General features: G+C 42.1%; 1 protein-coding gene across 1 annotated transcript; it reads right to left on the bottom strand.

Annotated features, from left to right (window-relative positions):
- Window positions 1–376: 376 nt before the first annotated feature.
- Window positions 377–24,424, bottom strand: ass1 (argininosuccinate synthase 1). The gene is made up of 15 exons (XM_068706263.1): window positions 24,274–24,424; window positions 23,593–23,725; window positions 22,675–22,743; window positions 21,537–21,725; window positions 19,168–19,224; window positions 18,909–18,983; window positions 17,711–17,781; window positions 17,570–17,600; window positions 12,044–12,134; window positions 8,485–8,569; window positions 7,789–7,853; window positions 4,962–5,093; window positions 3,211–3,367; window positions 800–865; window positions 377–693 (listed from the first exon to the last, which is right to left on the bottom strand). Exons 2-15 carry the CDS (start codon window positions 23,692–23,694, stop codon window positions 645–647), a joined length of 1,239 nt encoding a protein of 412 aa, XP_068562364.1. The 5' UTR covers window positions 23,695–23,725; window positions 24,274–24,424; the 3' UTR covers window positions 377–644.
- Between the last annotated feature and the right edge of the window lie 63 nt (window positions 24,425–24,487).

Consider the following 24,487-nt stretch of genomic DNA (forward strand, 5'->3'; position numbering starts at 1 on the left):
TGGCCAATTGCTTTTCTTTCCATCTGACTTGTGCCATTTGAGCTCAGAAATGGCCTCATCCCTTCTGCTCCAGCGGCCATCAGCGAGCCACATTGTTGACTTTCTCCTGTGCTGAACCCATGCACCGCTACCGCTTCATCTCCATATTGTAAAATAAGACACAGTGCCCTCGCTGCCCTGAAATCATCACGGGGCAGTGACGATACAGCCCTAGGAGTTAAACAGGCAGACACCAATAAATAGGCTGTCTGCCAAAGACATGAACTATTAATCACTAACACATTCAAACTGACGGAGGCTGATGTGTATCTCCACAGTGTTTGCATGTAACCTGATCATAAACTGTTTTCTGAAATGAATTAAGTAAAGAGCTGAGGAAGAAAAAAGGCAATTCACTTTATTTTATTTCTGACACAAAGAATTCCTAGTTTAAATACTTGTGCGCTGACCAACTGACAACAAAATACTACAAAATACATACTTTTATAATGCTCACCCACATTTTTCACTAAATACAAATACCCTGAATACAACTAACAGTAGACAATGGAGGCACAAAGTCTAATACTGCTACTACTACTGCTGCTTAAGACACAGCGGAGAGAGGAGGCAAGAAAGAAAGACGATTCACAGGACTGCGACGGTTACTTCTTGTCGCTGGAGAAACCCTGCAAACGATGGTGTTCCCTCAACCTGTGGAGGAGAAGAAGAAGGAAAAGTAATACGATTTAGAGTGTGATCAAGTCCCAATTGAAAGACAATTCTCAACAGGTACAAATTACTCTTAAGGGACGCTAACCTGACAGCATTAATCCTGATGAATCCAGTGGCATCACATGGTTCGTACTCTCCCTGCACATCCATGCTGGAGTGAAAAGAATAAAGACAGAGGCAGGTGAGGCAACAGAGAGCGATCTTAAAATGTTTAGGTAGGAGGAAAACATAGCTCAAGTGCAACCAAGAAGTAAAGGAAAAAGTTACAGGATATTCTGCTGACAAAATGATTGAAATGTTTGGTATCATTGCAGTAAACATAAGAGACATGGGGCCTCATCAACTACTGGGATAACTGGATCATTGATAATCTACTCTTTTGAAATAATGTTCTGATCGATTTTCCTCTGAATGCTCCTCTTTAGCATTGTTTGTCCCGAATGACATGGAATCAATATCGCAGAATGAAAACACGCTCATGTACACAGGAACACAACAGATGCACATAAACCCATTTTAAAACAATCCCATCATATCAACTTTGAGCTAAGTGACTATAGAGGATTTTATAATCTGTTGTTTTTGTCTTCAAGTTTATCTGCTTCTTCTAAAAACACGCAAATCTATAACTTGTGCCACTGCGCGTTCTGTGTCGTTCAGGCTGTCATCCCATCTTAGTGTGTGTGAGCGTCTCACAAAGTGCGTCTGTGTGCTGTGTAATTACAGCAGTTTCTACCTGCAGTGCTTAATACACTCCCTCACCGAGTCCTCTCCTCCTTGCGACACCCCCAACTACCAATGTACAGCTTGCACTCGTTCTTCAAAAGCACTTAGCAAAAGAGGAAATTGCCAACAAATGATAGGATAAACACCATAAAAAGAAAGAACGACAACTAAATCATCAACTCTCAATACAAGGCTCCCTACCCGGCACCTGAACACCATTATGAGCGAGTGGCTTTAAAGAATATGCGCGCGTGCGTGTGTGAGTGCAAGCATGCGATACTTTGTGTATTCCTTTAAGAAACCCTGCAGTCTAATTGAGAGTGGAGCCAGTGGACAGCGAGGACGGTGACATTTCTGTCTCAGATGGGAGCGGTGACCGGCTGTATTACCACTGTGTTAATGACGCCGTTTACTGTTGCCCGTGGAGAGCCAACAGGATGTCAGCGGGGCTTTCATGCCTAATCTGGTCTGTGTGTGAGATGTGTGCGATTTTGGCAGGTCGTCTAGTAATGGCAAATACGTGTGTGTGTGTGTGTGTGTGAGAGAAAACTGCAGCCTCCAGGTGTATCACTGTCAGGTACAGGACATGCATGTATTGATATAACTGTCCTAAAGAAGTTTTGATAAGTCCAAAAAAAATGAATACAATTTAAATACAAATGAAAAAATATGTAACAGATGATTATACTTTATACCATTATAAAGTATTCACACAAGACACTATTCATACCATGATTTATACCATTAACTCGAACAAACGCTGCTTTTTCAAAGTACATTTCTTTTATTGAGTATCTTGTAAGAAGCCAGACAAGAAATGAGGGCAAGGAAATTACGTGGTCAGCGCATTAAACCAGGACGACAAAATGTATAGGAAAAGAAATGTCAGATTATATGATGTTGTACCTAAGTTTGTATCATATTCATATCTCTCTCTCTCTCTCTCTCTCTCTCTCTCTCTCTCTCTCTCTCTCTCTCTCTCTCTCTCTCTCTCTCTCTCTCTCTCTCTCTCTCTCTCTCTCTCTCTCTCTCTCTCTCTCTCTCTCTCTCTCTCTCTCTCTCTCTCTCACACACACACACAGGACAAAACATACTATGAAAAAAATATATTTTTTTCCTTGCTTTTTTCACTTTCCAAACCAGTCTAAGAAATTGAATGGCTGACTGTGTGAGACATGTCTCCTTGTCTCCCTCTTTCTGACCTACTTAACTAGCATGACACCCAGGTACTTTCCTCTTAAAAGCCCAGTGATATCCCTTCTCTCCTCTGGCTGAAAACGCCATTAGCTCTCTGACTCTAGGGTACAACTGGAGAGACTGAAGTGGAGATGGAGAGGCATATGGAGGGGTTTTACTTTGGTCAGCGTTGAGCCTGCCCACAGGGCATCGGGGGTCAGGATCCTGAACAAACCCACTGTTACTGCAGCTAAGAGGCCACGGGGGGGTGCAGTAGGAGGGGTTGGGGTCGGGTCTGCCCTCCAGGAACTGAGCTTGACACTTCTCTGATGTCTTTGTGAGGCAGGGTCGGTTTAGTACGTTGATGTGGAGGTCATAAGAGAACTTGGGCAAGTTGACCCAACAACAGGCTGGCTGGTGAACATGTGGAGTAGCTGCACTGTGCCGAGAGCAGCAAAAACACAGCTGTCAAGTCCGAACAAGCACACACTTTGATTCAGACACATGGCTTCTTGTGTGTTTTATGCACACCCCACACCCACACCCACACACACACACACACACACACACACATTTTATTCTGTCTACGCTTACCTGACCAACTCCTCGTTGTACAGGGACTTGGGTGACTCTCGTCCAAGGATGTAGACTTGACCCTTGAAGACAGACAGCTGTACTTTGCCCTGCACATTCTCCTGGGACTTGGCTATGCAGTGACGCACAAAATCGCACTCCGGACTGTACCAGAAACCTAAGACGAGCAAGGGCACAGCAACTTCTTAACAAAAAGTATGGATGTAAAGGTTTGTTCAAAAACAAGGTTAAAGATTATGTTCATATTTGTCTTTATATATGTATTATTATTTATTGTAAAATAGAAACAAACAATACATAGAATGGACGAGTGGAGAAGGAGGCTCCTCCTCTGTACATCCTCCGTTAGCAGCAGGGAGCACAGGGGTGTGTGTGTGTGTGTGTGTGTGTGTGTGTGTGTGTGTGATGCCCACACTTCCCTCTTTCATCAGCTAAAACTCTTTCTCTGCTTTGGTCTCATTTCTGTTGCAGGTGAAGTTCATATAACCCCTTTCTTTTGTCTCATTTTGTTGACCTGGCCCGTCAATCCCTGAGACAGATGGGCGAGGGACGTGTCTGTATATGTTCAGAGGTCAGACACGCCCCACTCAGCGGGGGTCCTCCTCTCATCAGCGGCTGACCTCCACCTCATCGTCTGGCCATGTTCAAAGACACAATCCTTCCTCGTGTTCGTTGCCTCTGGATTGGTACGAGGTGTCCGACATGACAATAGCGCACAGGTCCCAGTTTTGTTTAGAGTCGGCTATTTTATATTCGATCTCCATGTTAGTTTTGTCCTGCGAGCGTGTCTGTATGGTGGTTATTTGGGGAAATTATAATAAACATATTTTCCTTATCGATTAATTCATAAATCTTTTGTTCTAAAAATGTATTTAGATTTTTTTTAAGCTACCAATTGATACGCATGTAGCTGTTGTTTACTTTTCACTTGTCAAATACTTGCTGCGTCTGTTTTGCACTTATTTTTTGCTGCAAATTCTCTGATGCAAATGTGTTTGGGTAAATCATGTCGTATTAATGCAAAACAGATGCAGGACAGGTGGATTGTTAACATAAACCCCACTGCCAGCCGTCTGCCATCTATCTACGGAGTTATTAATGATTTAAACCCACAATGGGTTTAATCTCTGCCCTGCTTCTGAAGGTAGCACCTTTATGTGTGTGTGTGTGTGTGTGTGTGTGTGTGTGTGTGTGTGTTTGCTTCCTGTCTCTGGAGGGTATAACTGAAGTGGCCTAGTAGTCAGTCTCTAATGGCACTGATCCTATTATGTGGATGAAGGTGCAGGAGACTGGAGACTGAGCAGAAGGGATGATTAAGACACCTGAGCCAAGAAAAGCTCACACACGCGCACGCGCACATGCGCGCACATGCGCGCACGCGCACGCGCACACACACACACACACACACACACACACACACACACACACACACACACACACACACACACACACACACACACACACAGGGATGTAGGTACGCACGTCTTATATAAACTCTAAAGGGATGGTGAGCCTTCTAACTAACGCCAGAATGATACCGGATTTTTGAGGACGATCGTGCTATGGATTACTGGGTGATTCAAAAAACAAACATAATATATTTTTCTACATAATCACTTATAGATCCCCTAGTTTTTTGTTGTTTTGATTTTAAAATATACTATGCTTTAACACAAAAGGGTGTGGAAGACAATACAAATAACAGCATTAGTGAAACGATCTAATTAAGATGATGTATTATCAGTAGTTACCGTTGTAGATGAGTTCGGCGAACTTGATACTCAGTCCCTGTTTGATCCGACGTACTTCTTTGTCCATGGTAAAGGTCTCAATGTCTAAATGGGCCTTCAACAGAATTGTGCCTCCTGGGGTTTCATATATGCCTGATAAATGCACAAAAAACAACAAAATGAATAAATATTCGCACAAAACAGGAACAGGAATGAACGGATCAGTAAGTGGACGTATGCGCCAGCCTGTATAATGTTCTACACAATATCTTGTCATGATTTTAGAGTCTTCCACCTTCTTGAAACCCAAATGATTGTGGCAAAAATACTGAGAGAGCACACATTCATCATAAGAGGTCATTCATATGAACATTAACTACAAGCCGTGTTTATCTGAACTCACTTTGAGCGAGCTCTATTAGCCATCAGCCGTCTGACAGACAGGCCTTCACGGTGCTCACAAAACACGGATGAGCCTGTCCTGAGTAAATGACAGGGTAGGAGGCCCCTGCCAGCCTGGAGCCCGGACCAGGGCTCTGCATACCCTGCAATTTACCCCCTCTGGACAGGGAGGGAGGGGTGAGGGAAGAAAAGATGAGGTAGATGACAGGAGAAATGAAGCTGTCAATCAAATGTCAGCTAAAACAAAAAGGAGGGCAGGGTAAATGCTACCAGACAGATTTGACAACAGAAATGGGAGCTTTATCAATGACATCCATTTTTGTGAAAGCTGGAATTGTGAGTGTTGTTCCCATATTCAATATATGGTTCCTCACATCATCTGTCAATTTGAATGATAGTCACACATTTGTGATTTTAGCTGCGCTGCCAACCTGCCAAACTGATATTTCTCTACAACCAACACCAGGCGGCCAAATTGTATAATTTGCGTGGTGTTCAAATTCCAAAACTCTTTCCTGTGATTTAACAGATAAATGCTATTTAATCTCTTCCACTCTGCTGAGCAGTGGAGCTCAAATCTGTACGACCCTAAATACCCCAGCACCGTTCCTGATCTGAAAATGGAGAAGCACTTACTTTGTGCTGGCGGCCAAAAACAGAGCTTAGCAATGCTGCTAATTGTCTAATACCTCAAAAGGCTGCCACCTTAGCTCGAACGGCTTGTGGCTTTTTGATGATCCAAGGCCACAGAGGGCACGTAGGGACATTTCCGCTGGCTCTATCAGATAAATAAGTTAAAACTGCCCTCCAACACAACATGGCTTAAGTGCTCCAAAAGAGAGCTAGCTTATCAGAGAGGAGCAAACAATGAAACGCTATCTGGGTAAGCTCCAACAGTGGCAGTTTAGTTAAGCTTAAAGAGACAACACCCCCAGTGGTTTTTGAGGTCTTAATCTTTTATATGGTTACTGAAGGTATGCTAACCATGCTGCAGGCCTGAAGGGGTTCAGGTTAGGAATTATTTCTTCCTGAGCTGATCCCCTTTTTCCCTTTGGGCAAACTGTTAGTCCAGCATAAACAGGCAACAAATGTAAATGAGAGCAGATGAATGTCTTAAAATGGATTAAAAAGAATAAAGTTAATTTGAACCTGAAACATTTCTGTACAACATATGTCAATGAATGGAAACAGAAAATAAACAAGTAAATACATTAAAAATGTTTTTAGGAAACTATTTTCTTTTTAATGCCTTTGTCTTGGAGTTTGACAGCAGCAAGGACTGGCCGTGAGGACTCCCATTCATTAACAAGAGATACAGCCATTTCCGACTGCTTTTGATAGGTGCACCTCGGCTAACACCATCACCGGTGCACGGGTCAGAGGCCTGACAGCACTGTGACAGGAGGGAAATGTTAGTCTGGAACACGGGCTGTTGAATGTTTTGTAGCACAGTGACAAAATTCTTGACAAACCATTTCAATCCCCCCGCGCCTACCTGACCCCACACAAATAAATATGACCCAACACAAATAGGTATGACATGTGCCCATTCAATCCCTCCCATCATCTATTGTGCTAACGCGACTGCCAGTCCAGAGGAGAGCAACATGTACACTTGATGGCAGTTATTCAACCACTTGGACACCTTGTGCTCCACCTCTTCCTATTGCTTCAGTGAAGGGAAAAAGCTTTGATCTTTTGTTCAGTCGAGAGGAGAGAAAAGTGGGCTTCCCATTTTCCAATTTCTACCTGCCATGTTGCGCCACAGCTACAAGTCTGTTGGCCAGTCAATTTGCCAATCATAGCACATATGGGGGAAAAGGAGCGCGTGTGTGTGTGTGTCATACGAGGCCAGGACAGCTCAATGCCTTTGTATATTAGCTTTGGTAACACATGTAGAGACCTAACAAAGGAGCTTTTCATGCTGCCTGTTGATACCAAAGATAAAGAAACAAAAACATCCCTGTGCGGCTGCATGTGCACATATGTGATTGACTGTGTATTTGTGTGTATCCGGCGAAGCGTGTGTCTTATTCACAGTGTGTGTGTGAGTGTTTTCTGTATGTGTGTGCAAGCATAAGAGAATGGAAATAACTTCAGTGTCTAAAGATTCCAGGTGAACCAGAGGAAATCATTTCCTTTGAGGAGAGAGTGTTTGGCATGTGGCTTTTATGGAAGCGGAATAGCGAGTGTGACAAAAAGCACTCATGTAAAATAACTGCAAATTGCATGAAAGCCCTGCACACTGAAAGGAAAGCTTTTGAATGGATGTTAAATTAAAATATTGAGACGTGTTTTCAAAGTGCAAATATGTCCATCTCACTGCATTTACAGTGTATATCACTGGTTGTGTAAGTGAGGAGGCCTGTCGGACTAATTTGGCACAAAAAGAAAAACAAATCATAACCGAGACGGATGAAAATAAATGTAATCTTTAATTGCTTACCTCTGGACTTCATGCCAATGAAACGGTTCTCTACGATGTCAATCCGGCCCACACCATGCTTTCCACTAAGAGAAAGACAGGGACAACTTTCAATGGACATACAGTCACACATTATTTTTCACCTTGAATTAGATTAGTCCACATAAGGAGCCTTCAGGATTAAATTCTAGGCTACCCTGCTGGTCAAAAACATGATCTGAATAAATAATACAATATCAATAATAATATAAAGATTCAAAAATATTTTTGTCTCCCCCGACAAAGGAAATTAAATCCATGCCATTAATTCAGAACTACAAAAGTTACAAACTAGTTTGCAATGCATGTAATGAAGTCGATCAATTTCCCTAAAAAAAAAAAAAAATCCCAATCGACAACAAGCTCAAAAGTGCCTCAGGAAAGATGTTTTTTTCAGTCAGCTCACCTTCAGTGCTTTTCATTTATGCGGACAGCTGGAAAGCAGAGAGGGAGACACAGTGGAGGAGACACAGTGGAGGAGACTCTGGTGGGATTTGATCCCAGGCCAGCAGCGACAGACACACATCATACCAGAGGTGGTGAACTTAACCAATGCTCCACCTCTGGGGACACTTGCATACTATCCTGATGTCTCACTGGACATCTAACAAATCATACATGGAAGGTAAAAGGGCTTTTCAGTAAATACATGATAGACATTAGGAAAATAATGCTGACCCAATCTCATTGAGGTAAGAGAAGATATCCAGCGGTGAGTCCTTGGATTTGCCTTCCTTCACATTGGTCACCTTTACAGGCACTCCTGAAGGGAAAAACAATTTATTGAATGATATCACACCAACATACAAATAATACAAACATTCAAAATAAATCTCACTCTTTGCTCATTATTGATCTTTAATTCATGACGTATATTGTACTTGTGAACCCATCTGGTACTGTTAACAATAAAGCAATGTCACAATCTGCATTGCATATTTATGTTTATGAGATTCAAAAACTGAAACGACACTTAATGTAAAGTTTTCTTTGTAGGTTGATTAGAAAGATGTATTGTGATCTTGAATAAAATAATTACCTGAGCAGACTTAAAGTAAAGTTAGCTCACGATTTAACTGGTTTAATGCAAACAAATTGGCAACTGCAGCAAAGCAGACAGCTGCTAAAGAATACCCTATACTGCACGTTCAGTTAAATGAGATACAAGAACATTTGAATTACTTGCACAGCCGTCATGCATTACTTAAGTGAAAATTATTTTTGAGTATGTGATATCACTTTATTAGTACCCGATGTGGGGAGAATACCTTCCAGTATTATACCACAGTTATCCGAGCCGTTTGAATTTTCAATTAACGTGGGTGAACATTCCTACTACAATTATATACATGAAGCATTAAAAAAGCAACAATTGGCTGGATGAGAGTTGATGAAAGGCAAATTGATCCAACACAGCAGGCTGATTCTCATGTTACGAGCATTAACAGCTAAATTAAATTGGTAGCACTTGTTCTTGGAAGTCTGCAAGAAGGGCAGTTGTTTTCATTGAGATTAAAGATAAATTAACACATGGCCCAAAAAGAACAATGAGTAAAACTGAAACGTTTCCACAATTAATCAACAGTTTTCGGAAACGGCTTTCAAAAACGAATGGAAAAATTCATTACAACAGACAAAATTGTCAAAAAAAACAAAAAACAGCAAAGAGTTGATCAAATCTGCTGACAAGTGCTCGTTATCTCAGTCACTGAAATCAATAGTTGTCAGCTAAAAGTAAAAACCATTACAAAAGGAGGCGGCGAGAAGGGCTAATAAATTCAAAGGCCCTGCTCATTTGAAAGCTGTGAAATCGTGGGCAGGCCTTTTCCTAATTCAATTACACGCGCAGCTTTGTTACCCAAACTCTCTTTAGCGCTGAGATTTTTTGCGCCACTGAGTATGTGTGTTCATGCGCATGTGCAGGAGGAGAAAATACCCACTTGCAGATTCATCATCACCTATCATCCTACCACTATGTCTCTAACACACAGCTTCTTCTTTTTTTTTTTTTTTTTTTTAAAACACCCACGCTGGCTCAACACACTTCCTCTCTAAAGCCACTTAAACCAAGTACACATCAATCACTGTCATGGACCTGCTTATTCATGGCCTTCAATGAGCAACACGGGCCAAAGGTGGAGGCGAGGAAACAAACATGTGACATGTGACGTGTGTGTGTGTGTGTGTGTGTGTGTGTGTGTGTGTGTGTGTGTGTTGAGAAAGGGAATATAACCATTTGCGGGCTACACAAGAGGAGGAAATGAGAAAAGATCTGCCGATATTCACTCTCCATCCGTCCGGCGTTCGGTCCTACTTTAGCATGCTTGCAGTTGTCAGTCACATGGCTTTGAAGAGAAGAGCAGCACTTCTGCCTTTCAACCAGCGTTTACAAAGCCCTCATAGGAATGACACGTGAAGGACTTGACAAATTTTTTTAGACAAGGGCTTTGTTGACGGCCCATTCTCATATCGCGGGAATCGTGGTGGCTCCCATGGAAGAAGAAAAAGTACCTCCCAGTGCAGGAGAGGGCAGTATGGATGGTGCATTATCAAAACTGCACCCCCTCCCAGATACCTAATAATTAGATTAAAAGTTCAAATAAATTAAGTGTCTGAACGTGGGAGTGTAGGGGCTGGCCTTTCGTCCCTGTGCACTCTTTTTTCCTCGCTCTCTCCATCATGCGGGTTCTATCATTCACTGAGGGGTCTTTTTCTCTCCATGATCCTTTTCTTCAGTTTTTCGCAGCCTAACAGTGCAGACAATGGAAGCACAGACACAGTTGTAGGAAAAATTACTGCTTTACATTTTTCCACTCTGTCTCCTTTTCCTCTCCACTTCTTTGGCATGAAAGGAGGGAGGGATGACATTTTTTTTTTTCTTAAAAAGGGAGAGAATCGGGGAATGGAGTGTTTGACGGGGGAAAAGGTTGCTGTCGTTAAATATTCTTTTTTAATCAGTGAGAAAACTTTGGTGAGAAAAGCAGCGATGAAAAGGTGGGAGGGGGAATGAAATGAAACATTCTTTTGCTGATCTTGTGCTCAGAGGGAGGAGTAGGCTCGGGCCTTTGTGTGGACAACTAAAACAGCTTTTGTCATAGGGTGCTCAATAAAGGCACAGAGAATATGTGTGAAAACAGAGCACAGGCCTGCAAAGAACCCGCGAAACCAGACCAGGCGTTTACCACTGCACCGCTGCTTTACAAAAGCACATCTCATCTCCAGATGAACTGACACCGACCTACTTGTTTTATAGTTAAACATTTTCTTTGGGAAACTGGTAACACTTTACCAGTTCCCCAAAGAAACTGTTCAGGACACCATTTCAGTGCAGATACATTTTGAAAACTGAATGGCATTTTCATTTGCACTTTCAGCAGCTTTTAATGGTCACACATATTCCCACCAAATCTTCTACCAACCATCTGAACATCCCTTATATTACCTCATAAAGCTGCCCATCAAACCCATGTAATCAGAGGAGCTAGTGTCTCTCAGCCAATTGATGTAAGAGCTTTGCAGCCTCCACTAGTGACCAGGGATGAAGGGACATCTGTGCCTTTTGCCCCAGGCTAGGATGTTTCTCGCCATATTCTCTTTACGCAAACATGTGACACTTTCCACTATTCAGCTCGGTCCTCATGGCAATATATCTAATGAGCGTTTCTCTGGCCCCTCAGGGCTTGGTGTATTAGCTGGACTTAAAACTTCCGGCCTGTGTGTGCCCCCAGGCCAAACATGGCAGCTTTGGACCAGCTAATGCTGTGAGGGGTTAAGGATAAGTCTGGGTGGTCAGGAATGGTGATAAACTGCTACCGTGTCAGCGTGAGAGCTGTAGCCCTGCAGCAATAACCATCAATGTTGAGTAACATGAAGGGACGTGGACACTCTTACTGATGCAGTATAAGGAGATCAGAAGTATCTGAAGCGTCTTTTGCATCCTATCAATATTGATAGGTGACACATTTCAGAAACTAAGCCTGGGAAAGTCCTGAAATCTTTCAAAACTCTAAAGTTTAAATATATTTCTTTATCATTGAATTGTGTCGTCTATCATGCTCACATATAAAGTAAATAACAATTTAATTAGGTTGAATTTCCATTGAATCAAATAAAAAAATCTCCGTTGTGATCTTTCGTAATGTATATTTGACTTTTTTGGCATTAGATTTTGGAAACAGAAAAGGTAAAAAAAAAAAACAGCGGACAGACAGAACTGACACACGTTGCAAGCGCAAACCGTTTTTGAACTCTATCTCCAGTAAATCATGGGTGTTGGGAGAATCTTCCGGGTTCTTGGTCATCAGGTACAGGTCAGCCGGAGCATGGGTCTGAAAAAAAACACACAAAAACACACACTCACCCTCTCTATTTCACACACTTTAATTTCATTTGATAACCAGGACCTTCTGAGACCTCATCAAACAGCAGCAGTGAGGATGGGGAGACTATTGAGCGAGGTGATAACGGACAACTTGAGACATAGCGGGAGAAGAAAAGAGAGGATGATGCGTGAAAAAGGAGAAACCTGAAAACACCATCAGGAGTCGAGCGAAGACAAAAAAAAGAGAAAAAAAAAATCAATGTCCCATTTTTCTCCTCTATTTGGTTTCATTTTCCCTGCATGGCCCTTCACCACAGGGGAAGGCGGGGAAAAGGGGGGATGCAGCGAGAGTGGGAATGGACAAAAGAAAGAAATGACTCACATCCCCAAGAATAGTGAACTTGACGAGTCAAAGCACAACTGATAGTATGACAGAATCTATTTGAGCAACAGTGTTTCCTCAATAACATTCCGCTCCTCTGTAAAATCTCAGATCTGCCAATTCTATCATGTAGTTCATCCCTAAACCTGTCTTCACTTCCTCTAATCTTCCTGTTTTCCAGCTTTGATTTTATGAGTGACATTTCCTCTCTATTTTATTTTCAAAAGAAGAATTTTGCTAAATGGGCATCACACAACAAAGCCTGAAAGTCCACACCCTAAATCCACTAAAGTCGTCCTGGGTGACAGATGTTTGTCGTTTTTCCAGATGGTGGGAGCCAGGAACGATTTCAGTAAGTCATGGTTGGGACCTAAAAGAGCGTGGCGGTCTGACGTGTCTGCCCAGCGATGGCCCTCCAACAATTACACAGCATTAGGACAACACGATGGCCAATGTCTCCTGAGCTGAGGCAAATTGCAGGGAGACTATGCAAAATAACTACTGGGTGCATTTAAATGGAAAGCTTTACCAGACACTAAATCATCATACAATAACTAATCGGCATCCGCTCGTCGCCAGTCAGTGAAGAGAAAACGAGCAGCGCAATCACTTTCCTTCCTTTTAACTAAACACCAAAATTGACTGGGAAGGCGCCCGTCTTCCTCTCCTTTATTTTCTGCCTCAGTGCTCTGAAAGATGCCAAATGAGAGCGAGCAGGAGAGGGGTGAAATGACTACCCTAAAAGGCCTTTTGATGCATACGCTTTGAGGGGGGAAAAGATGGATTGAATATTAAATACTGGGGAATATGAAAGTCTATGTGTCTTGTGGTGTTATATGCTGGTTGCAAATGATTGGTTGTCGTTTTTAATCTTAAAATAAAACACAGTATCGAGTAATTGTGCCTCTGTCTGTTTAGATTGCTAACTTACGGGAAAACTTAAAAACTTTTTACATATTACTTCTACAGCTTTTGACATGTTATGCATGAATCAATCGAGCAGCTCCACATTAACTCTTTCTAGCCTAACAAATTAAACCGTATATTTATATTCCAGCTTTGGATATATCAAAATTTTGATTTCTGGTTTGGGATGAATATTAAATAACTTCCTGAGTTTTAATATATCACTTTGTTCCCCCGAGTGTCTTTATTGCCTTTAAACAACAGAAGCATTGAGTGATTAACTATAGGGCTTAGAGAAAAGAACAATTTCCACCTGATGAATTAAAAACACACTTTTAAAATGTATACAAATGCATGCCTCTGGTTGAGGAACGCTTGAAAACTCATGCATACTCCAACCACGAGAGCTTAAACTTACTATTGGTCTATTGGACACAAAGAAAAAAGGAAAAGTAAGGGGAATAGGCTTGTTTCCAGTGAGCCAGAGATCAATGCATTTCAATTCAAACCCCCTGCAGGTGGACCTGTCCCAAAGCCATGGCCCTGAAAGAGTGGAAAAGGTAGAGGCAAAGAGGGCGGGGGCGCGGGGTATTGGTGGGAAATGGGGCATGAAGCGCACCATCATGTAGCACAGAGCAGCTCCTTTGGCAGTCTTTGCTTCTGCCATATTGTTGTGCTAAACGTGGCCCATACAGCACAGAAGAAGGCTGACGCATGAACTTAAAGCAAGTAAATTTCTATCTTTCCACATATTAGTTGCCTCATTGGTTTTCAATCGAAGCCAGCGGAGCCAAAAGAGGCAGAGGTGGCGGGAGGGAGAGGGGGAGGAAAGGAGGGGAGCGTTGAGAGGCAGATAGAAGAGAAGAGGATGGTAAAAACATCTTTGGCGCAATGGTTTGGAAATGACGCTTAAATCACCACGTTTCAAGTCTGTCCTTCTCTTTAAAATGCAAAGATGGCAAATTGAGACAAGAATAAAACAATATACACATGATGTGCTGAAGAGATATCTCTGTTCTTAACACCAAGGATGTTTTGGTTAATGTTAGGGCCTCGGCTGAATTTAATGAGGACAACAAGCACTTCTACAAGCTATTGTGACGCCGAGATGGATACAGGGAGCTCTCGCTAAGTATTACAGGTCAGACCAATCAGACCTGGGGGGGGGGGGGGGGGGGGGGGGGGGGGACTGCAGGCAGTCTTCGGTTCCATCCTTCTTTCCAGGCAGCCATGCGACCAGCAGAAAACAAGTTTTCATTTCCTCTAGGTGAGCAGAGGCCTGCCGTCACGCTCTTTTACTCCTGGTCAACACGAGCAGTGGCCCATCAGCCCACTTGATCAAAGAGCGCAGCGGGCCCGAGGAGGCTCACTGACACGAGCTATAATTGAGACAAAGGTGATGTTTTAATGACTCAGGACGAGTGTCAGGCAGCCTCAGGCTATATAGGGCCTGACTGCTCATGTGTGGAGAGACAGAGAGAGGAAGTAGTGGGCGAACTGTGGGGTGTGGAGCCATCTATTAATTTGGCATATTGCTGATCAAATCCGATGAACATATAAGAGATGTAGCTTACTAAACAGTCATACAAATCTGACCTGTCAATGCCAACTACGGGTGGGTGATATGCCTTTAAATCTTTTTACATTGCAATTCCGGTATATATCCTACTCTGAAACATTCAACTCAGCAAAATGTATAAATTAAATAATAAAGTGTGAATTAAATACACAACCACAAATACAGATCCTGTATATCCAACATTGCCATGAAACAGGCCCGTTAACTATTTTGCAAAATTGCCTGCAATGGTCAAAAACAAGACATTGAAGATTTTCAGGCATATAATCCAACCCTGACAACAAATCCACAATTTTATGTTGGAGCACAATTTGCTCAACTTCAACCTCTAGCTCAAAAGCAGTCAACAGGTAACTGCTAATACTGTTAAATGTGACCATATGAACATGATAACAGATACCCGAAGTTGACGTGCGCGCATGTCTTCACATAGGTGAATGGTGCCAGATGGAGGTGAGTAAATACAAAAAAAAGTCCCCATTGTGCTACAGGCAAGGTGGTTCGGGGTTATCAGGAAGGATACCGTGTTAATCATAGAGTAACCTGAACTCTGCTGACTCTTATCTACAGGAGAACATATGAGCGACCATTCGGACATTTCCTAATCTGCCTGTGTTGAGCAGAGAGGGGCTTTTGTATCGCATGTGGGGTTCGAATAGTTGAGGTCCGCCCTGAGCCTTTAGGGCTGTAACTGGAGGAGAGAGAGGCCGATACAGAGGGGAGATACTAAGAACAAGATGACCTCTTTCAGATGACCCGATCAAAATCTGTCATGTTGATTTGAGCATTTTGGTTAGAAATTCATTAGGTTACTTTTTTTCCAATTCGTGTTTACATTTCCTGCTTTAAATTGCATTTAAATGAATGTTAAACCTGGGGATTATGTTTAGATATAGTGTTGTTGTTGTTGTGATGTTTACTCTGACCCTAATTAACAAACTGTGTAAAAGGACCAATTGCCAGAGGTTGTGGCTCCTGAAAATCACTCGATACTCACAGCTTGTTCAAAGTTCAAAATATAATTTTGTGCCCTGGGTAATGTATTCAAATCCTTTTACCACTCTGGACCCCTGCACCATAAATATTTCATTGTATTTTACGCCATTAATCGATTCAATATTGGAGTAAATGGTCCAAAACAAAACGCCTGAATGAACAATACTGTCATCATACATCGCTATGCTATTGAGCCGGTCCGCCTCATTCTTTTTAAAACATTTCTCCACAGGCCGACCAATAAAGAGGCAGCGGAGGGGTGGGAAAGGGACCGAGAGAGAGAGGGAGAGAGATAGAGGTCTGTGAGTTACAGTGGCCCTGCCCCTGCATCTCCACTCCAGCAGCGCGGGACCCCTCGCCTCCATGTGACACCCCGTCCATTGGGGACTCATCTGTCTGGTGCGCTGCCTTTGTACTTTACTGTTACTGGTGACATTTTGGTGTCACGGTGTCACGATGAAATGGCTCCCCTCCCACGTCGCAGCCCGCGGCGCCGCAACCAGTGGAACAATGAGGTCCCGAGGAGTTGGGGCTAGAACTCAGGAGGCCCCAGCTGGGCGCAACGCCCTAACCCCCCCCCCACCCCCTCCCCGGCTCCCATGAAATCGGGAATTAGTCGAAGCGTTGCTGACGACAAGTCAGTGTCTGTGTGTCCCAGGCTCTTCCCAGGGCCCGGCGAGGACCCGGGGTGAGGAGATACACAGACACAGACACAGCGACCAAGGGATGGGAGCTTTTGGGGTCACCGGGGGCAACCTGTATGTACTGCTTTGACCCCCGACCCCAGCAGAGATCAAACTCCGCCTCACCCGTGGAAATGTGGGAGAGTGAGTTGTGTTGGTTTCTGCTGGTGCTGGCATGGGTCAGCAGAAGGGACAGTAGCTTTACTGCCGTGATATTTTTACTGTCATTCCAAGTGGATGATGCATTTTAACAGTAAAAAAAAAAAGTGTATTATTTTGTCTGTCTGCTGTTGTGGAAATGACAGCAAACATTATGTGTGTATGAGAGGACAAAGGGGATGTTTTTGCTGTACTCAGTGGAAAACTGTTCCAATTTTAAAATCTATTTCTGTGCTTTGATGACAAATGTTCTGTGTAATTTTGTCTGATTGTTCTATTCGTTTTAGCAGTAGATTGATGAATGAAGTAGTATAAAAAAAGTATAAAAACAGGTACTTATCTGATGAGGACATCAACTGTCCAGATTTTTATGTAGAATCCAAAGATGTTTTATCTAAAACTGTTCAGGTTTATGTTTTCACCATCACAAATGGCACAAATGTCTCCAGTTTTAGTTCAGAGGTTCTTGAATAATGGTGTCAGTGATTGGATATATAAATAAAGTCAGTATTGTTTGCGTGAAATATTAATATGAGTAACTTTCTTGGTATTCAACCAGTGCTTCTTCATATCAGCGTTGACTGTATACGCAAAGACATTTCTGAAGTTACCATAAATGTGTGAGTTTCATTAATATACCAGCACATCACATTACAAAGGGTGAAAGGGAAAAAACTATAAATAGAACCATTTTTTGTTCAGGAATTCGTAGACATGCCATTGTGAAGTGGTCTTACCTTGGGATTCTCCAGGATGCCAGACTCATAACTGTAAAAAAAACAACAGAAAATCAGTCAGAAAATGATTGATAATATCTGATAGAAAACAATAAAATATTGAAACAGGCGAAAAAGGTATACCCCACCAGTCCTACCCACCTTATATGCATGAGGTTGGCGTCCATGCTCCAGGGGGCCTTAGGAGTGACGGACACAGGGATGCCATTTTTCTGCAGTTTGACAAAGAAAGCTTCTGTTATCTTACATACTGTTTACCTGGAAGCTAACTGCACCTGAAGGTTAGACACTATATATCAGAGTGGGAAAAAGTTCAGAATACAATGAACCAAGCACACTATTTCCAGCGGCTGTTTGTTTTTGTGTAACCAAAATGCCCCACACAAACAAAAAAATGAAGACATTTTTTGATATGTTCAAAGGGAAAGTCAACAACAGTGTTTTAAGATTGTGTGATTTCACAAGTACTCCAGATGCCAACAAGAGAGCGGTGTTCACTAAAACATGACCACCCTCTAGTGGGGAAAAACTGGTCAAAACCACCATATAATAGGAGGATATGAGCAAACTGCCTATAACTGTGTGTGTGGTCTGAATAACATAAGTCTGAGAAAGGTTACGTTAACTGTAAATATAATCATACGTGTGAAATTAAATGACAAGAGAGTAAGGATGTACTAATATATTTCTATTGTATTTTTCACCAAAGATATCTAAAATCAATACACATGGTGAAGGGATTTAAGGATTACATTTCTTTGTTAAAAACTATTGAGGTTTGTCAACACATATAACACTTAATTGATCTCAGGCTGGATACAGAATCGAAAAATAATAGGAACGGAAATAAACATTGGGAGGGCTGTACCATAAAGTGAGAGCTATATACGGATCCAACATAAGTACAGGAGAGTATTCAGTAAGTAGAAACAAAATCTAAACAATTAATAGATATGAGAGTTTTATACAAAACCCAAGGCAGATATTTCTGGTTTAATGTAATCACTGCTTTTCTTTTCATATGCTGCTGATAAAACATCCCAAATGCTTCAGACAAAAGAACATTTTTCAAACCATAATTTCGAATTTGATACTTTTATAACCTTAAATGTTCATCTGTGACAAAAACAGTACTTTCATCTATAACAAGTTGTTGTTAAAACAATTTTAGGTTATTACTTTGTGCTGCTTGGACATTTTTATAGACCATATGGTGAATCAATAATTCCAATTCATTGATAGATTTCTTAATAACAGTAATCTTTAGTGAGCATCCCTACACACCACCAAACTACGAATATTTTGTCAGATTTCGACATAAACAGACTGACGGAGTTACCTGTGCATATTCCATCAGGTCTGTTCTCCCCCGGAAGCGGTTGTAGAAATCAGGGATCCTCCACGGTGCAATGATCTGAACAACACAGACAGACAGACAGACAGACAGACAGACAGAGAGAGAGACAGAGAGACAGAGAGAGAGAGAGAGAGAGAGAGAGAGAGAGAATCAGCCCGGCTGCAGCACCTTCACCTTTTCAACAGATGCTGCGTCACACAGTACAAGTCATAACCTCCATGCAGTAAAACAACCAACTTACTTTAACTTCAGGGTAGAGGGCGTAGCATGTGAGCTCAAATCGGATCTGGTCATTGCCCTGCAAAACACAAACACAACAGCTTTTTAAAATCAACAATAGTAACTGACAGTGTGCACAGTAACAATTAATCTCATTATTAATTAAATTGTTTGTCTGTGTCAGAAAATTAAGTGTTTTGCTATTTCCCAAAGGCTAAGTTGACATATTTCAATAACTTGATTTATGCAACCAACTGCCTGAACCCCAAACCCCAAATCACATCATGGTTGTGTTTTCATTCCAATATTTTCCTGTACATTGTCTCTTCATTAATCAGCTTCAAGATGAAAACAAAAATATAAAGGGCGGCAAGCTGCATTGTATTAATTGTCACAAATAAAAACAAAATACATTTCCAAAAACATTATATTGTAACTTCATGATGTGGTATCTGTCTCCATCTACAGGCAAAATGTGGACACTGCATTTTCGGCTGACTGACGTTAATACAAAAATATCTGTAAAGGCATTGAATTAAAAAAGGCATGTTAAAGAAATAAAAAGATATTTCTTCTGAACTCAATCCCAATGCAAAACGATTACAATACTTGTATAATTTAACGTAAACTTTAACTTAAATTATAAGAACCTTGACTGCACACAGACATTTGTCTGCAGCTCACACAGCATTTGTTAGATGAAGAAAGGTTATTCTGACCAAAAGAGAGGCGATACAGTGACGTCTTAAACCAATCAACAACAGTGTGAATCAATGTGCTTTTATAATCATTATATTGTCATTTCGTATGAAAAAAACAAACTACAGCTTAGATCACTGCTTTACATAAGAGCGCTCTAACCTAAGTTGTTATCTTAAAAAGCTCTTAATATTCCTCTGCACAGCACAATATACGAAACTGACTCGACACATATTACTAATTTCCACATTTACATCACTCTGGAATAATCCATTTATCTTCCAGGTGTAAGTTGAAATAGAGAATGCCGTGCTGGTTCACAGCCCATCAGGAGGTAAAACATGCCGGTGTGTCCTGGTGACACATGAACACAACACGGCATGAGGAAATACAGATCTTTGGAACGAGGTACCTCGTCCACAAACTTTACTGAAATGACAACGTGAAAGGCTTACAGATAAAGTCTCCACGCTAAAATGTAACCTCTTTCACTCACTGCTGCACTCATACTAATCAGAAAACTATTCACCAGGCCTCCAAACCAACAAAAAAACATATTTGCATTTTCCTTTGACTCTTTCAGTTAGCCGACGGTTCAGCGCAAGGAAAAGTGCAGACGATAGAGATAATCACATCCGTCTCAAATTACAGGAAATTGCATCTATTTTCTTTTCATTGAATATATGACGAAAGAAAAGTATAGTTTAGGGCTGCAACAACGAATCGATAAAATCGATTATTAAAAGCATTGGAGAATTTCATTATCGATTCGTTGTGTCGCGCGATTATTACGCCACTCAATAAGTCGCGGAGATGTTTGAGTATAAAAGAAAAAAGTTGAGTTGAACGCGGAGCAGAGCTGAGGTAGAGGAAAGACCATCGGAGAGACCCGTAACGTTGTTCTGAAACACGGCGGAGGCAGAGAAATCAGTACGACCTAAGTCATCCAAGGTGTGGCAGCATTTCACACTCAATAAATCGGAAAAGGTGCGTTAATTGAAAGATATGCAAAAGCGACATGGCACGACACGGGAGCACCACGGTGATGATTCAGCACCTACAACGTAAACATGTTGGAGTCCTTGATGAGGAGAAAGGGAGTTCAACAGCAGGTTAGTCACTACAGAATCCTACTGTTGATCCGTTTTGAAGTGAGGAACGTACCGTCCCTCCAGTAGCTCTCCTGGTGCTGCTCTTCACTCGTTATCCAGCTTGACAAGCATGACAAGTCAGCGTTAGCTCGTTAATAACAGTAATAAAGCAGGGGTGGTATAGTTTGCAAGACTAATGACACGTTTTTAGTCACTCGCCTTTTCCCCGCCGATTCATCAATTAATCGAAAAAACAATCGACAGATTAATCGATTATTAAAATAATCGTTAGTTGCAGCCTTAGTATAGTTTGTGAATGAAGGAGAGCTGTGACTCTGAGGAGGGTAGATATCTGAGTTACTGTTTGATCAAACAAAGTTAATGTTCAACCCTGCAAACATGTGGCCTAAATCCTCAGTGACCTTACTAGTTTGCATTTAGAAAAGACTGACGTGAGGGCCTCCTCTTGGATCAGATACACAGCATGTTATCACAATGTTGAGGGTTTAATTCCAGTGTAAGAAACTGGTCTTTAGTTCTGCATCATCCCCCAAAACGTACTCTCTTCTGTCCCAGCTCTAATGTCCCGTGTCTGGCTTACCTTTCCTGTGGCACCATGGGAGACGAACTGGGCACCCTCCCTGCGTGCAATCTCGACCTGCCGGCGGCCGATGCAGGGCCGAGCTACGGCGGTGCCCAGCAGGTATCGGTCCTCATAGACGGCATTAGCTTGAACTGCGGGCCAGATGAAGTCCTCCACAAACTCTGAACGCAGGTCTTCAATGAAGACCTACATGAGAACGGACATCAGGACAAAGAACAGGGTTTAGTGGTAAGTCTTCTATTTCTGGGCCATTTTTATGTGAGAAATATTGATTGAAACAACTGATGATTGTTTGCCACAAAAGAGCTATGTCTCACACTGTAATGTGATGTGAATGCAAAAAATCTCAGAAATAAAGCAGCTACTGATTTCCATTCATCACAGCATGCTTTGATATTGTACTTTAAGAGGCTGAAAACTTGCTTTTGGTCATTATCATTGTATGTTAACGCCATAGAAAACAACCTCCACTGGCTCCCGGTCAAACGCAGAATTGACTTCAAAATGCTTCTCACCACATACAAAGCCCTAAACAACCTGGCCCCTCCCTACCTTTCAGACCTCCTCCCCCTTCACGCCCCAACCCGTTGCCTCAGGTCCGCTGGTGCAAACACTCTGAAGACCATCAGGACCAAGCGCCGGACCTGGGGCGACAGGGCCTTCTCAGCTGCTGCACCCCCCCCCTCTGGAACGCCCTCCCCATCCACATCCGTGAGGCTCCCTCCCTATCATCATTCAAACAAGCCCTCAAAACCCACCTCTTCAAACTCTCCTTCACCTGCTAACCCCTGCACCCTACCCTCCACTACAGGACTCCTTTCGCACAGCTTCTCACAGTTTTTTCTTTTTTTTTTTACCAAAATGTTTTTGGGTACTTAGAAAAGCGCTATATAAAATGAAAGTATTATTATTATTATTATTATTATTATTTTGAAAAACAGTTTTGTATTGGTGCAACCAGGTGGGGGAAGCTCCAACATCCGTTACAAGAATTGAATTTGAGATCTTATAGCATTTTTTCTTTTTTTATATATAGCCATCACCATAATATCATTATCGTTGAATTCGGCACAATTTTGCCACTATGATCGTGTAGATCTGGTATCAAGAAACAACATATTTCATTCATTCTTACCTTCTTTGCACCGAGATTTTCTGCCTTTTTCCGGGCAGCTTCAAAATCTTCTTCTTGCCCAATGTTGGCCTAGAGAGACACACATTTAACAAAGTGACTAAAATATATGCATTTTCACAAACACTTGCATCTGAAACTAAACTGTGCAGTTCCTTCCCTTCAGAGCTCCTGTGGACTGACACACAAGCCCTCCGTGTATTAACATACCAGCTCATGACTGTGCAAGTGTTAAACCTGCCAATCGATGATCTTGTAATTCAGATCACGTCTGTTGAGATGTTGCAATCACCTCGCGGAGGAAACCAAGCATGAACACCGCTTTGAAGAGGCTAAGCTGAACACTAAACAAGAAAATACATGCAATGGACAAACCTGCAGCTTAACCCTTAACTGTGCTTGTAATATTTTCAGTACTTACTTGTGAATTACACTTCTTGCATATCTGGTGCTTTGTATAATTTTATTTTATGTACAGATATTGACATTGCAAATTAAAAAACCTCATCATTTCATATTCCAGGGAAAGCCATAAGCAGTGATCATTGACTTGGCTCAGTGACTACTATTCTTCTTCAGCTCCTCTGGAGAGCCAAAGCCCCCCCCCCCCCCCCCCCCCCCCCCCACACACACACACACACACACACACACAGAAAAGGTAGATAACATGAAAATCTGCCTGCTTTGCAATTCTAAACAGCCTCCTGGCTAAAAGTTAATCCAGCCAGATTTGCGCTGGCATTATGAAGCCACATTCTGTGTGGTTAGCAGTTAATCGGTTTAGCGCCAACTGTTTTTTGGGAAACCCTTACATGCCTGTATGACAGGTTCTGTCAGCTGTACAACTTCAGAGATGCATGACATGAAAAAGCAGCTGGTTAGAAGCACAAACAAGGACACAGACTGGTCCCTGAACCTTACCAAGTAGGTGATTACATCGTAGCCCTGTTCCTTCAGCCAGACCAGAATACAGGATGTGTCCAGTCCACCGCTGTAGGCCAGAACCACTGTACCTTTAGACATGATGAGGGTTTGAGTCCAACAGGTGGATAGGCTGTCAAGGAGGCAGAAGAGAAGAAATTAGCAGGGACTCCATTATATTGGTCACTAGTAGAGGAGGAAATGTCAATGTGTAACCTGAGTGTACTAACTAGGATCTCTCATATTATCATTTGACTATTAGCCCGTTTTTTCACATTCAGATTATTTGCCCAATGGGGAAAAAACAATACAGAAAAAATAAAAATGCATGGAGGAAAAACAACACAAATATTTAATTTCACTAATGATTTCTGAGTGCATTTAGATTATAAATCTACCTTTTATAATACTATTTTTTTGCCAGTGTTTGGAACATAATTAAGGTCTGAACGGTAAGCAAACCCGTCGACACTTTTTTACATCCATGATCAGCAATGCTGATGAGGTGTGCGACATAACATGCTGTAACGTTACGTATTTTGGATACTACGCATGTTAGTTTGAAAAAACTCGCCATACAATGCGACTTGATGCTGCCTGGCAGTCGCTGCTGTGACCGACAGATAAAACATTGCATTGAAATAAATAAAAAATAAAAACAAGCGAGTGCGTTGTACTTACGAGAGAGTGATTTGAGTGAGATAAGAGCGTTATGCAGAGACGGTGTCGCCGTTGGTCGCTCGGGGAGGACTGGAGGAGGGCAGCGTGTTTAGTTTAGAGGCTACTTCGGTCTGACTGGTCACATTGCATCATCCATTCACAAATGTGGAAGATGCTGTCGGGTTGCATTGTGGGAATTGTAGGACGCAGCGTTTGGAGCGCTACCCATACCTCC

The sequence above is a fragment of the Cebidichthys violaceus genome, unplaced genomic scaffold (genome assembly GCF_023349555.1).
Source record: "Cebidichthys violaceus isolate CVI_PGR_0920_01 unplaced genomic scaffold, fCebVio1.0.p SCAF_12, whole genome shotgun sequence".
In the NCBI taxonomy this organism is placed as follows: Eukaryota; Metazoa; Chordata; class Actinopteri; order Perciformes; family Stichaeidae; genus Cebidichthys; species Cebidichthys violaceus.

Bases quoted from the DNA above. Each gene is read 5' to 3' on its own strand.
- ass1 (XM_068706263.1), bottom strand. From the start codon at position 23,694: ATGTCTAAAGGTACAGTGGTTCTGGCCTACAGCGGTGGACTGGACACA. The intron at 18,984-19,167 runs GTAAGTTGGTTG...TGTGTTGTTCAG, and splicing joins CCCTCTACCCTGAAGTTAAA to ATCATTGCACCGTGGAGGAT. The intron at 694-799 runs GTTAGCGTCCCT...TCTCCTCCACAG, and splicing joins ATCAGGATTAATGCTGTCAG to GTTGAGGGAACACCATCGTT.